Source organism: Crotalus tigris, unplaced genomic scaffold, assembly GCF_016545835.1.
Source record: "Crotalus tigris isolate CLP2741 ecotype Arizona unplaced genomic scaffold, ASM1654583v1 scf7180000018347.1145750, whole genome shotgun sequence".
Lineage (NCBI taxonomy): Eukaryota > Metazoa > Chordata > Lepidosauria > Squamata > Viperidae > Crotalus > Crotalus tigris.
This window is the reverse complement of record NW_024096956.1, coordinates 725,163-737,913: the sequence shown is the minus strand read 5'-3', so window position 1 is coordinate 737,913 and position 12,751 is coordinate 725,163. Positions and strand designations below refer to the sequence as shown.

The window sequence follows — 12,751 nt, the reverse complement described above, 5'->3', positions numbered from 1 at the left end:
CAGACTATGGATGCTCCTATTTTTTCAGTCTCATGCAATTTGTGCCCAGTGTTTTAGCAGTATATTTATTGCTGTGTATTGACATTTAGCTATATATTAGCTAATATTATTTATGATCAAGTTTTTTTTGGCTGATATTAGAAGGGAAGGCTCACAGGTCCGTCATTCCTGGATACAAAACTTCAATAACTATGTTCAGTGCAACACCTAAAAAAGTTGTAAATCTAGCAATTGCAAATTGTAAAATGCAAGAAAGAAGTTTCAATTCTTATATCTCTTTCTTCTGCCAATGTGCATAATGGCCTTGGAGCCTTACACTTTTGGGAGAAGGTGAGGGTAACTATAACAATATATATACTATCACAGCATATATACACAAGGATGTTTCTTAGATTTTCAGAGATCAGATAACATAAGCTACATTAAAATAGATTTTCAAGACCAAATTGAGAATAAGTTCCCTGTTTAAATACTCATACAAACACACAGACCCCACACACAAAATTTAATTGTCAGCATACTAAGTAAAAATCAAGAAATGATCTTATTATTTCTAAATTACCATGTATTTTGATATGAAGCATTACTGTTATTGTCATCATCAAGATTACATTATATTCATCATCCACCATGACAATCTTTCATTTATAAGGTGTAATTTTGCTTTCTTACATGAGAAACTTCCTGACAGTGAGAACAATTAATCAGTGGAACAGCTTGCCTCCAGAAGCAGTAAATGCTCCAACACTGGAAGTTTTTAAGAAGAGACTGGACAGCCATTTGTCCGAAATGGTTTAGGGTTTCCTGCCCGAGCAGGGGGTTGGACTAGATGACCTCCAAGGTCCCTTCCAACTTTACTAATATTACTATATTACATCAACTCTCTGGAGAAAATGAAAGAAGTGATTTTAAACTTTATAATCAACAATTGTATTTTCTTACCCTTGTGCTTTCTGTAGACTGTAAGAGACTGATACTGTTTTCTCCAGAGCTGTACTGAATATTTTGAAGGCGTCTTTGAACTTCTTCTTCAATAAAGGTATTTATTCTAGAAATATTAAACATCGCAGATTAACAAGAAATAATTCATTAGAAATTGGAACACTGCTATTCTGGTAATGTAGAATATAAAACTAAACCAGATATTGATCTCAATGCTTTTGGTGTTTAGGGATAGGACATGATGATTGTAGTTTAATAACTAGCAGATTTATGGCATTAATGTATTGTTACCTGCCTGGGATATAAAACTCATGATGTCTCTAAAACTACAGCAAAAACAACTTACACTTGTAAACAGCTTAAGTTTACAACAATTATTAATGGTAGTCAGCAAAAAAAATTGGTAATAGTCAATTCCCCTATTAGGTTAAAGCATATAGTGAGAGCTGTCAATACCAATCCTCCATTAACATTCAAAAGGGGATTTACTTTTGTATTGTTTTCAACAGCAACAAGACTGCAGGCAGCACAGATTCCCATTGTGAGATTTACTCATTTATAATAAAAAGAGACAGCATTATCTTATAGTTGATAGAGAGGAGGAATGAAAAGGTTTAGCTCTTTATTTATTAGGGGATATTTCATATGCCCTTGATTAGATGGCAGTAAACCAAGTGTTCTCAAACTGTAGGTTATGACCCGCTGGGGAGGCAGTATGTAACTTTGAGGTTGCAAATTTCTGGATGGCCATAGGGTGGAAAAGTGGGTAGACAGAGATCAATACTATATGCAGAGCTCTGGCTCTTGAGGAAGGAAAGAAGGAAGGAAGGAAGGAAGGAAGGAAGGAAGGAAGGAAGGAAGGAAGGAAGGAAGGAAGGAAGGAAGGAAGGAAGGAAGGAAGGAAGGAAGGAAGGAAGGAGACAAATGGCAACAGGAAAGGGAGACACAGTCTGGTTGCATTTGTCCAGATTTTATTCAGAATAGAAAATAAAGATGGAGCCAGAATCACCCAAAATATTAAACCCAAGCAAATACTGCATGCAAGCAGAGTGTTTGTCCTGTTATATGAATGTTGCTTTGGGGCAAAATCAGTGCCTGTAGCATTAGAAGGCTACAAGGCACACATGGTGAGCAGGCAGGCAGAATCACAACATTTCCCAAGTGTTGAAAATAAAAAGATTATCAGAAAATTGTACGAGTTTCCGGGCACAATTTTAAATGTTTCAGTTCAAATCCAGTTCAAATTTTTCTTTGGGAAACATCTCAATTTTTTAAAGCCAATCTGCCATGCCATATTACTGTGCTTGTAACCATTCTAGGAATAATATTTTAATAATCTAAAAATACTTTAGAAGTAAATGTAGTCTAAAGTAGAAAACTGGATATACTTACCTGTCATCAACCAATGGCATAAAATGAGCTTGAGATTTTGCAATGTTAGAAGGGGCACTATTATGAGTCAGCCTCTCTTCTACAGCTCCAGGATATCCCTTTTCAACTCTATCACCTTCATATATTTTCTGTTTTAACTGCTGTATCTGCAAATCCAAACTGTCAAGAAAGTTCAATACATATTCTTTAAGATTCTTCAACGCAGTAGGATGTCTCAAACTTAGCTGCGAAATTAAGGGGTTATACAACAGTCCTTACCACAAATAAGATGAGTTGAGTAGGAAAGGTGCCAGCAGGCAAAAATAAATTGCCTGTAAAATGCTTATACTGTCTTAAGCAGATACTTTTTTTTGCATTACTTTTAGTGTATTGTTTCAAAGCATGTTTAAGTATAAATTGACAGAAACAAGACTAGAGCCAATACTGTACAAACAGATTAAAATGTTACTGGATGAGGACATTTCTTCAATACATAAATTTATTAACAAAAAGAGGCATTCAAACTGCTTAAATATCAAATAATTATTTGTCAACAGGGAACTACATTTGGATGTGAATATATTAGATACACTAACAATTAGTAGCAACTTTCAAATATCTTAGCTCGTTAAAAGATAGTTATCTGCAAGTCTCAGATCATAAGTAACATCCGTCAAAGTTGCTTTATTTAGAATTAAAATCATGATTTCAATCACTTTACAGGAACTGGCAAAAGTCAAAATAGGGTATTTAAATTACAGCAGATATAAATTAAGATGTTATTTAAAGCATTTCACCTCTTGAGGAATGCAGATGTTTTTAAGTATATCTGAAAGTCTATTGTCAGTTGATACCTCATTGAAATCTACCATAAAATTGTATTTTATGTATTGTTAAATAAAAAAACAAAAGTATTTGGTGTGGAAAACTAACTTTCAGGATTTTTAATATTTTTTGAAATATATACTATCTCGTATTTGCAACAGTGCAAAACAAAATAATTTGCACACCTTACTGCACATGACACACAAACAATCATTTAAAACCTGCACTAAAATATAGTAAGGAATTTTTATTAATAGAAAACTTTTTTTGAATTTGGCTCTTTCAGTTCCATCAAGCTACCACAGGATATTTGCAAGAATGTGCTTTCTACAGAAATGATTATATTCATTACTCAGGTATGAATATTCAACCTCAGAGATAAAGATGGAATCACTCATTCTTTTCTGTAGAATAGACTAGCCACGTTTACATAAATCGTTTTTCACATAAGTCCACATTTCCTCAAAGTAGTCAAGATAAGAATAGATTTTGTTCTATAATATTTCAGGGCTTTATATATTTCTCCAATGGGATGAAAAAAAAAAACCTCTTCAAAAGAACTTAATGATTTTGTGAATAAAGGAGAAGCCAAGAAACCGAATTAAAAATGTTTGAGGGCAAAACTATGCATGATCTTGAAAATATTATTATATTTACCATGTTTTGATTTTAAAATATAAATGGGGTGAGGGAATTTTTCTTCCTAGGATGCAGTTACATAGGGAGCAATGCTATATTGCTTTATTGACCCAAGAGCCTCTTGAGAAGTAAGACAGTTACAATAAAATCAGGATATTTCCACTGATATTACAGCATTAAAACTATTTTCAATGAAACAACAGGGAATGCGAATATGTGCCTGTGTATACATTCAGGGCAAAATTGATCCTTCTTACTTTTCTCGGTCTTGTTCCAGGGCTTTTTGCTGGGCTTCCACTGTTGCTTGCAAGCCTGTGTGTTCCCTATAACTGTTGTTCAAAGTTGCAAGTTTCTGCTTTTGCTCCTCAATTTCTAGGGTAGAATGGCGCTGTAAAGCAGAATGCCGCCTTTCCAACTTAGCAACTGCTTGTTCCAGTGCCTCCCGCTGCTGTTTTTGCCTTGATTCGAGAATCTCTTTCTCTTTTTTCCAAACCTTTTCTTCTTGACGAGCTACGTTGGCCGTGAATTCAAATGTTTCTTGAAGCTGCTGCAGCTCACTGGCACTAGCTCTGTATTGGGCAAGCTGTTCCTCTTTTTCTTCCATTTCTTTTTCAACCTCATAAAGTGTATTGTCCAAGCTTTGCAAGCCTCTGTCTAAAACTTCAGAAGCTCTTTGTTTTTCTTCCAGCAAAGCTGGTAAATGATTATTAACGAGATACAGAAGTTGTTGTTCTTTATGGTGCAACCTATATTCACATGACCTTATTTTGTTACATTCTTCGACAGTTAATGCAGTATCTGGTGCGTTTTTGTCACAATTTAAATGTTCTGTGTGTACCTGTTTTAAATGATCCAGATTTTCTTGCTCTTCAATTTTCTGTATTTCTAGATGATTTCTTTCTTGAACCAAATCTCTCTCTAAACTAGTCAATTGTTCTAGTTGTTTTCTCTTAAAATCCATGAAGTTGCATTGCACCTTTTCTAACTCTTCACAATCCTCCTCTGCTTCAGATCTAGCTTCTTTGACTCGTAAGAGAGATTCTCTGATGTCTTCTAGGTTCTTCTTCTCTTCTTCAACTCGTTGCAGATCCCCTCTTTTTAGCAGCTGTATCATGATTTGTTTGTCTCTAAGTTGTTCCTCTAGATTTGCCACCAGCAATGCCTGTTCTCTTTCCTGAGCTTCCAATCTCTTTTTCTCCACTTCTAATTTCAAATACTGTTCTTCTTTTTCCTTCTTAAGCTTTTCCAGTTCGTGAAAAATCTGCATTTTCTCTACTTTTTCATTTTGATTAAGCTCTTGTAATCGCTGAAGTTCTTCTTTAACGCTACCAAAAATTTCTTCTTCTTGTTTCTTTTTCTGAAGCTCTATTTCTTGCTGTTCCCGTAATCTCTCTTCTTCAAATTTTTCTTTTTCTGCCAATAAATCTTTCATCCTGTTTTCTATGTGAAAGCTTTTCTTCTTAAGATTCTCCTCTTGTTTTCGGATTTCTAGCTGAACTATTTCAGTTTCTTTACGTTGTGATTCTACTTCTTGTTGCATTCTTTCTAATTCAGCCTTGTTAGTTTTTTGTTTCTCCTCCATTTCTTCTATGAGTTTCCTAAAATATTTTAACGAAAAAGATTTCATTTATCTAAAGATATACCTAATGACTGTTACCTAAAAATATAACATTCCCTTATATTTGAAGAATAATATTGGAGAATTATATTTCTCAGTGGAATTATTCAGAAACAACCCTTGATGATTAAAATAATTATATAATTCATCTTTGACTCTGTATAGTGTGGCATTTCCATGGACTAAGCTGGTACACAATTGGGGAGTCCTCTTGGACTCAAGGCTCCTGCTTGAGGAGCAGGTACTAGCTGTGGTTAGGGGGGCTTTGCACAGTCGTCTAGTGCACCAATTGTACCCTTTCCTGGACTGGGAGGCCATGCTCACAGTTATTTATGCCTTGGTCACCTCCCGTTTGGATTTATGCAATGCTGCCCTTGAATATCACCAGAAACTATAACTGGTCTAGAATGCAGCAGCATGCACAATCATGGGTCCTCTTAGGTTTGTCCATGTAACACCTCTGTTGTGCGAGCTGCACCAACCTCCTGTTTCTTTCGGGATGCAATTCAAGATGCTGGTCATCATCTTTAAAGCAGGGCCATGTTATCAGTTATCCATGTTTCCCCAAGGGTATCTACCCATCATACCAGGTCAGATAGGACAGGCAGCCTCCTAGTAATAAGACATCTTATAGAAAGTAGAAGGTGTGCTTTTTCCATGGCAGCCCTTGCATTAGTCCCCCTGAAGCTTGGTAGGCCTCTACCTCCCTAGCCTTCCATAAAGCTCTGAAGACCTGGGATGAGATGACTACATATTGGAAGCTTGACTTGGTTTTTGTTTCTAATGTGATTTTTAGTTTTAATATGATTTTATATTATTTTAATTTCTGATTGGGAGCCACCCAGAATTTGTTATAAGATGGATGGCTATATAAATGTTTTAAATGTTTTAAATAAATACAGTATATATAACATTCTACATATAAATGTAGAAATTACCATAATATTTAATATATATTTTAAAACCTTTATTATGAATGTTCAGGAAAATACGCATAGCACAATGTTCTGTTTTACCAACAGAAGCATTCCTATGTAGAATTTAATTCAAACGCTTCCAATATTCTCTATAGTGCCATCTCTTTCCATGATTTTGATCCAAGTAAAGTCTCCCTCAAATACAGTTCATGTTCTGGTGAATTTACAAATATCTCTGGGGTTTTTTTTGCAATAAAATTATAATGATTTGCCAATGCATTCTTCCACAACCTTCTTTTTTTCAACTTTCCAGTTTAGCCTAGAATACTGATTTTTTTGGGGTTGTGTACGCCAAATTTTTGGACTACACAGAAAACATACCTTTGATTATTATTACTATTTTTTAAATAATTTTTGTGGGAGACTTTTGCAGAATCAGTGACATTTGAAAGAGGGGTCAACATCTGCAAAGTTAGCAGGTACAGTGTATGCATGTGTAAAAGGAGTGGGCATGGATCACACTTCCATGGCTGCCACTGCAGATTTTGATCCCATTCCATGACTGAATAAATCATAAGCTCATGTGTTTTAAAATAAATATTAACCATATTAATACATATGGGATTCAAAATTATGGGAATGAAAGTTACATATCCCTGAAGCAATATTTTCTGTAGATTTAGTCTTTATGATGTAATTATGTTCTCTTAATTGATTTTCTACTGTGATCATAGAAGTAACATTGTCCTAATGGAATTACGTTGTCTTTGTTCTCCAGAAAAGATGTTAAAATTTTCTTATGCTCAAAGAGCAAAATATCAAATGCATTATAACTCAATTAAATAAAAATAAAAGAGTGGGAGAAAGTCCAGGAAAGTAATAGAATTATAGACTTTCCAAAAATCAGGCAATGTTAATATGAAATCAAAGTCTTCTCGTAGCAATTATAATCAAACAAAAGTTAGCAACCCTTCTGAAGATTTCTATAAACTGTCTGCTAACAAAATCAGAGAAGTGTACTCATTGGACTAACCTAAACATGAGGTTAATGGGTGCACAAATAGATCAAAAGTTTATGTTTGAAAGAAAGGACACTGCAATAATATATGCAAAATGTTCTCAATTGCTCCATCGGGACAAGGGTCCAGGTAATCTTATGTATTAGACTTCATCTCTAAACCACTGATAAGACATTAAGAGGCTATGGAAATCTGTTCCTATGATTATTACAAAGCTCAAATAAAATCAGACTGAATTACAACATAAATGCCATTAGACCTCTCTAAAAGAAAACTGTTAGAAAGTTAATAATACAGAATGAAATCGGCTTATTTTCAATCCCTAAGCTTTAACATTAAAATATTCTAGCAAAATCAAAAACTCTCTTATCACTTATCAACCATATAAATTTACAAAGAAATATTAATATAAGTTACCTTTTACTTTCTAATTTTTCTAGTTCTTCTCTTTGTTGTCTCTCGAATTCTAATCTGTTGTTTCAAAAAAGAAAGAGCTATATTAATGTTTAGGGGAATTTTAATGAATTATTAGAACTGCAATTCTATAATTTAATATGTTCAACAAAATGAGTTTAATGTAAAATCTAATTTGTAGTCATGTTAGAGAAACATTAAACACGAGAGAAGAATGATCAGCATTTGTTCTACATGTTAGGTCCATGCAAGTAAAGCACTCAATATAAAGAATTTAATTTTTTTCTACCTTAAAAAGACTGGTCCTTTTATAGGGAAAAGGCTGCCAGAAGATGTGGAGAGAAATAAAGTAATCAATTAAGTAAAAAGAAAAACAACAATAACACCTACAGAACAGAAATGTTTCACGGATAGATAAAAAAACATGAAGAGCATTATTAATAAAATACTACTTATTATATTTGGAAACACATTGCAAAAGATTCATGCTTCCAACTTTCAGGTGCAATTTTCTAGGGGAAATTGCAAGCAGCAAACAGGTTGAGATACAATTTATATATTATTGGAAATTTAGTATACAGAAGACGGATTTACTCTGTAAATCAACAGTAGATATAACACTTCTATCTTCAGTGTAATTGTGTTATACATGATCACTTTATTAGATCTCAGCTCAGTTGGAACTTCAATAGAATTGTGAATCAGAGGAAAATCTTACATGCACATAAACAGATGGGGGAAAGAACTTATATTTAAATCTATCTTTATAGATATGCAATCATTTTATTATATTTTAGATTATATCATTCATATCATGGTTTACTTGTTGAAAATACAAGTATTTAAAAGTAAAAATATACTTCATTCAGAAATATATAATTGCTAGCTGAATATTTTAAAATATGCTTAATTGTTACTTCTACTGGTAGTTTCCGGCGTATAAGACGACGTTCTAGGAATGCAGCCTGGCTATAAAGACGGGGGTCGTCTTATACGCCGGGTCGCCTTGTATGCCGGCATTTACGGTATTTGATCCCCTGCTGATTTTGTATGTTTGCCTACTGACAAAGAAATGATCAGTCTATAATTTTAATGGTAGGTTTATTTTAACAGTGAGAGACAGAATAACAACAAAAAAATCCAGAAAAGCCCATTTCAAAAGTTATACATGTATTTGCATTTTAATGAGTAAAATAAGTATTTGACCCCTTCGAAAAACATGACTTAGTAGCTGGTGGCAAAACCTCTGTTGGCAATCATAGAGGTGAGACGTTTCTTGTAGCTGGCCACTAGGTTTGCACACATCTCAGGAAGGATTTTGTCCTTCTCCAGATCCTCTCCAAGTCATTAAGGTTTCGAGGCTGACATTTGACAGCTCGAACCTTCAGCCGTCTCCACAGATTTTTTATGGGATTAAGGTCTGGAGAGTGGCCAGGACCTTAATATGCTTCTTCTTGAGCCATTCCTTTGTTGCCTTGGCCATGTGTTTTGGGTCACTGTCATGCTGGAATACCCATCCACGAACCATTTTCATTGCCCTTGATGAGGGAAGGAGTTTGTCACCCAAGATTTGACAGTAGATGGTCCCGTCCGTCGTCCCTTTGATGCAGTGAAGTTGTCCTGTTCCCTTAGCAGAAAAACACTCCCAATGCATGTTTCCACCTCCATGTTTGATGGTGGAGATGGTGTTCTTGGGGTCATAGCAGCATTCCTCCTCCTCCAAACATGGCATATTGAGTTGATGCCAAAGAGCTCGATTTTTGTCTCATCTGACCACAACACTTTCACCTAGTTCTCCTCTGAATTATTCAGATGTTCAATGGCAAACTTCAGATGGGCCTGTACATGTGCTTTCTTGAGCAGGGGGATCTTGCAGGTGCTGCAGGATTTTAGTCCTTCACGGCATAGTGTGTTACCAATTGTTTTCTTGGTGACTATGGTCCCAGCTGCCTTGAGATCATTGACAAGATCTTCCCGTGTAGTTCTAGGTTAATTCCTCACCATTCTCATGATCACTGAAACTCCACAAAATGAGATCTTGCATGGAGCCCCAGACCAAGGGAAACTGACAGTTATTTTGTGTTTCTTCCATTTGCGAATAATCGCATCAACTGTTATCACCTTCTCACAAGGCTGCTTGGCAATAGTTTTGTAGCCCATTCCAGCCTTCTCTAGGTCTACAATCTTGTCCCTGACATCCTTGGACAGCTCTTTGGTCTAGGCCATGATGGAGAGTTTGGAATCTGATTGATTGCTTCTGTGGACAGGTGTCTTTTATACAGATAACAAGCTGAGATTAGGAGCATTCCCTTTAAGAGAGTGCTCCTAATCTCAGCTCGTTACCTTTATAAAAGACACCTGGGAGCCAGAAATCTTGCTGATTGGTAGGGGATCAAATACTTATTTCACTCATTAAAATGCAAATCAATTTATAATTTTTTTGAAATGCATTTTTTGATTTCTTGTTGTTGTTATTCTTCTCTCACTGTTAAAATAAACCTATCATTAAAATTATAGACCAGTCACTTCTTTGTAAGTGGGCAAAAGTACAAAATCAGCAGGGGATCAAATAATGTTTTCCTTCACTGTAGAGTTTTATCAATTAGTTCTAGCCTCCTTCATATGAGATGTAAACCTTGGTTTGATACAGGTTGTTATAAAGCAAAAAATGTCCTCATTAGGTTCCTCTTGATCACTCAGTGAGCATAAGAAATTTTATAAAGCATTTAAGAAAGAATAAGCAGTAAGGATGGATTAGGGGAGACTACTGGGACCGTCAAGTGAGAAGGTTTTGGAAAAAGAGCGGGTTAAAATCTTATGGGACTTTAAAATCCAAACAGGCATGCATCTTGTTCACAGCGTGCTGGATATAACATTTGTCAAAAAGAAGAAAGATTGCTTCATTGATATTGCTATATTGGCTGATGCTAGGATTGAGGAAATTGGGGAAAAAATTACAAAATACTGGGACTTGCAGATCAAAGTAAAACGCTTACGGAAAAAGAAATCCATTGTTATATCAACTGTGATTAGAACCCCTGGAACAATACCTAAAGGACTCCCTCCACAACTGGAATTACCAAATTTATCAGACCTGAACATCCTAATTTTACAAAAAAGACTCATCCTGCTTAGAATTGCCTATATTCTTTGATGCTACCTTAATAAATCTTGGATTCTTGATGAAGACTTGCATTATTAAGTTTCCACCAGTCTTTGACTGTAAATCTAACTGTAGGTTACCACACAAAACAACAAAAATAACAACTCAGGATACAGACAACATTAATTTTCAGAAGGAAAGTTGTGGAAAGATGGAACAAGATTATGAATACACATCTAATAAGTCTCATTTGCTGAATCTGAAATACTTTCTATCAGCAGTTCCTTCTTTTTCTAAAGAAAGTTCTTCCTGTCATGACGTCCACAGGGCATGAATGAATGGCAACCATCTCTGTAACAGCCCCCCCCCACACACCTTTTGGAATACTCTCCTCTTCTAGAACTTTGTGCAACTTCTAAATTGCTACAGTTGCATAAACAAGTTAAAGCTGTTTTATGACAATGTGCTTCTAATTCCAAATGATTGACTGTGTGCAGCCATCTGGGGCTTTATCTTTGCTTGCTATGATTCTTTTTTTGGGGGGGTATTTACATTTACTTATTCATTATTACGGTTTTGATTTTATCTTTTTTTAATGTTATACTTCCCCCCCCCCCAAAAAAAATCTTTGGAATTGGGACTGGTTAATAAATACTGTAAAATAAATAAAGATTTGCCACACTTTAAAATTTTAGTTGATTTTTTTTGGCAATAATTGTTTCTGCACCTTAATTTATGCTTCAGTTGAAAATCAAATATTAGGAAATAATCCAATTTTTCTGGCAACAAAAATAAGCCTTGCAGAAAAAAAGGCCAGGGAAAACTCCAATTTTCCCCCCACTAGATTTTTATGGGGCCATCACTCTCAGAAAGATATAATTGATTAATGCCTGTTAATGATTGTAGTATATAAGGGTCAGAGAAAAGATGATTTCAAGTGCAAACAATGAGAGACAAACTATGCCTAGGCCTGCCTGATTGTGTGCTTTCCAGAAATCATCTGTGGTCACTCTTGAAGAAAGAATGCTGAAGTAGACAGACTTTGGTCTGACACTGAGGGGCCATTTTTCTTGGGAGCAAATTACCTGTCATATTAAATGATTGTATTCTTTTGCTGTGGTGGTAGTTTAATTAAATAGCAAATCTACTCCCAAGCAAACTGCAACTCGGGGAAACTTAAGTAAACTTCAAAAACTTATATGACTGCCCCCACCTCCTGCCCACTGAAGGTGACAAAAATACAGAGAGTGAATATAGAACATTTTTTACAAGGTAAAAGAATAAGCAACTTGGGGGCTACAGAGCAAAATTTGACATTTTATTGAATGCCTTATTCTCCACTACCACCATTTGAAGTGACAGATATATCTGCTCTGCACAATAGAGATCGAAAACACATTAAGCAGAAGTAAATTACAGACATAGCTGCATTAGGTTAAAAGTAGACTGTATTAGGTTAAAAGAAGTAGACTGAAATACTAACTAGATTACTGAGGTACAAGCTATGAGAGTGCAACTAGTTAAAAATCGTAAGCTATTTTTTTTCACCCAGAAGAGGGAAGAGATATTTCCGGTCACCTGACCCATGCAAGGAACAAGTAATATCGGGAAAAATTGTTCTAATCACCTATATAGTGGTCTAAAGTTCATACATGAAACAATTCTTTTAAAGATTACAATTGCTATTTTGCAGTTATACTTCAAAATATATTGGACCACAGTAAATGTTGCACAAAATATACTGGACCATAGTATATACTGGACCATGTAACCTTAATACAGTTACATACAATTACAATTAATACAATCAACTGCACAGAATTTTAAAAATATTATAAGTTTAAATAAATCCCATATATTTATGTATAATCGTATTTTTAAAATCCTCCATTTTTATTTTTAT

General features: G+C 34.9%; 1 protein-coding gene across 1 annotated transcript in view; it reads right to left on the bottom strand.

Moving 5' to 3' along the window:
* The window catches only part of LOC120311317 (kinesin-like protein KIF16B), a 93,520-nt gene that overhangs the window by 62,872 nt on the left and 17,897 nt on the right, over positions 1-12,751 (bottom strand). The window contains exons 7-11 of the mRNA XM_039350682.1: positions 8,035-8,067; positions 7,749-7,802; positions 4,035-5,375; positions 2,335-2,493; positions 943-1,048 (exon numbers count right to left, since the gene is read on the bottom strand). Of these exons, the coding sequence (XP_039206616.1) occupies positions 943-1,048; positions 2,335-2,493; positions 4,035-5,375; positions 7,749-7,802; positions 8,035-8,067 (1,693 nt within the window). The remainder of the gene's footprint in view (positions 1-942; positions 1,049-2,334; positions 2,494-4,034; positions 5,376-7,748; positions 7,803-8,034; positions 8,068-12,751) is intronic.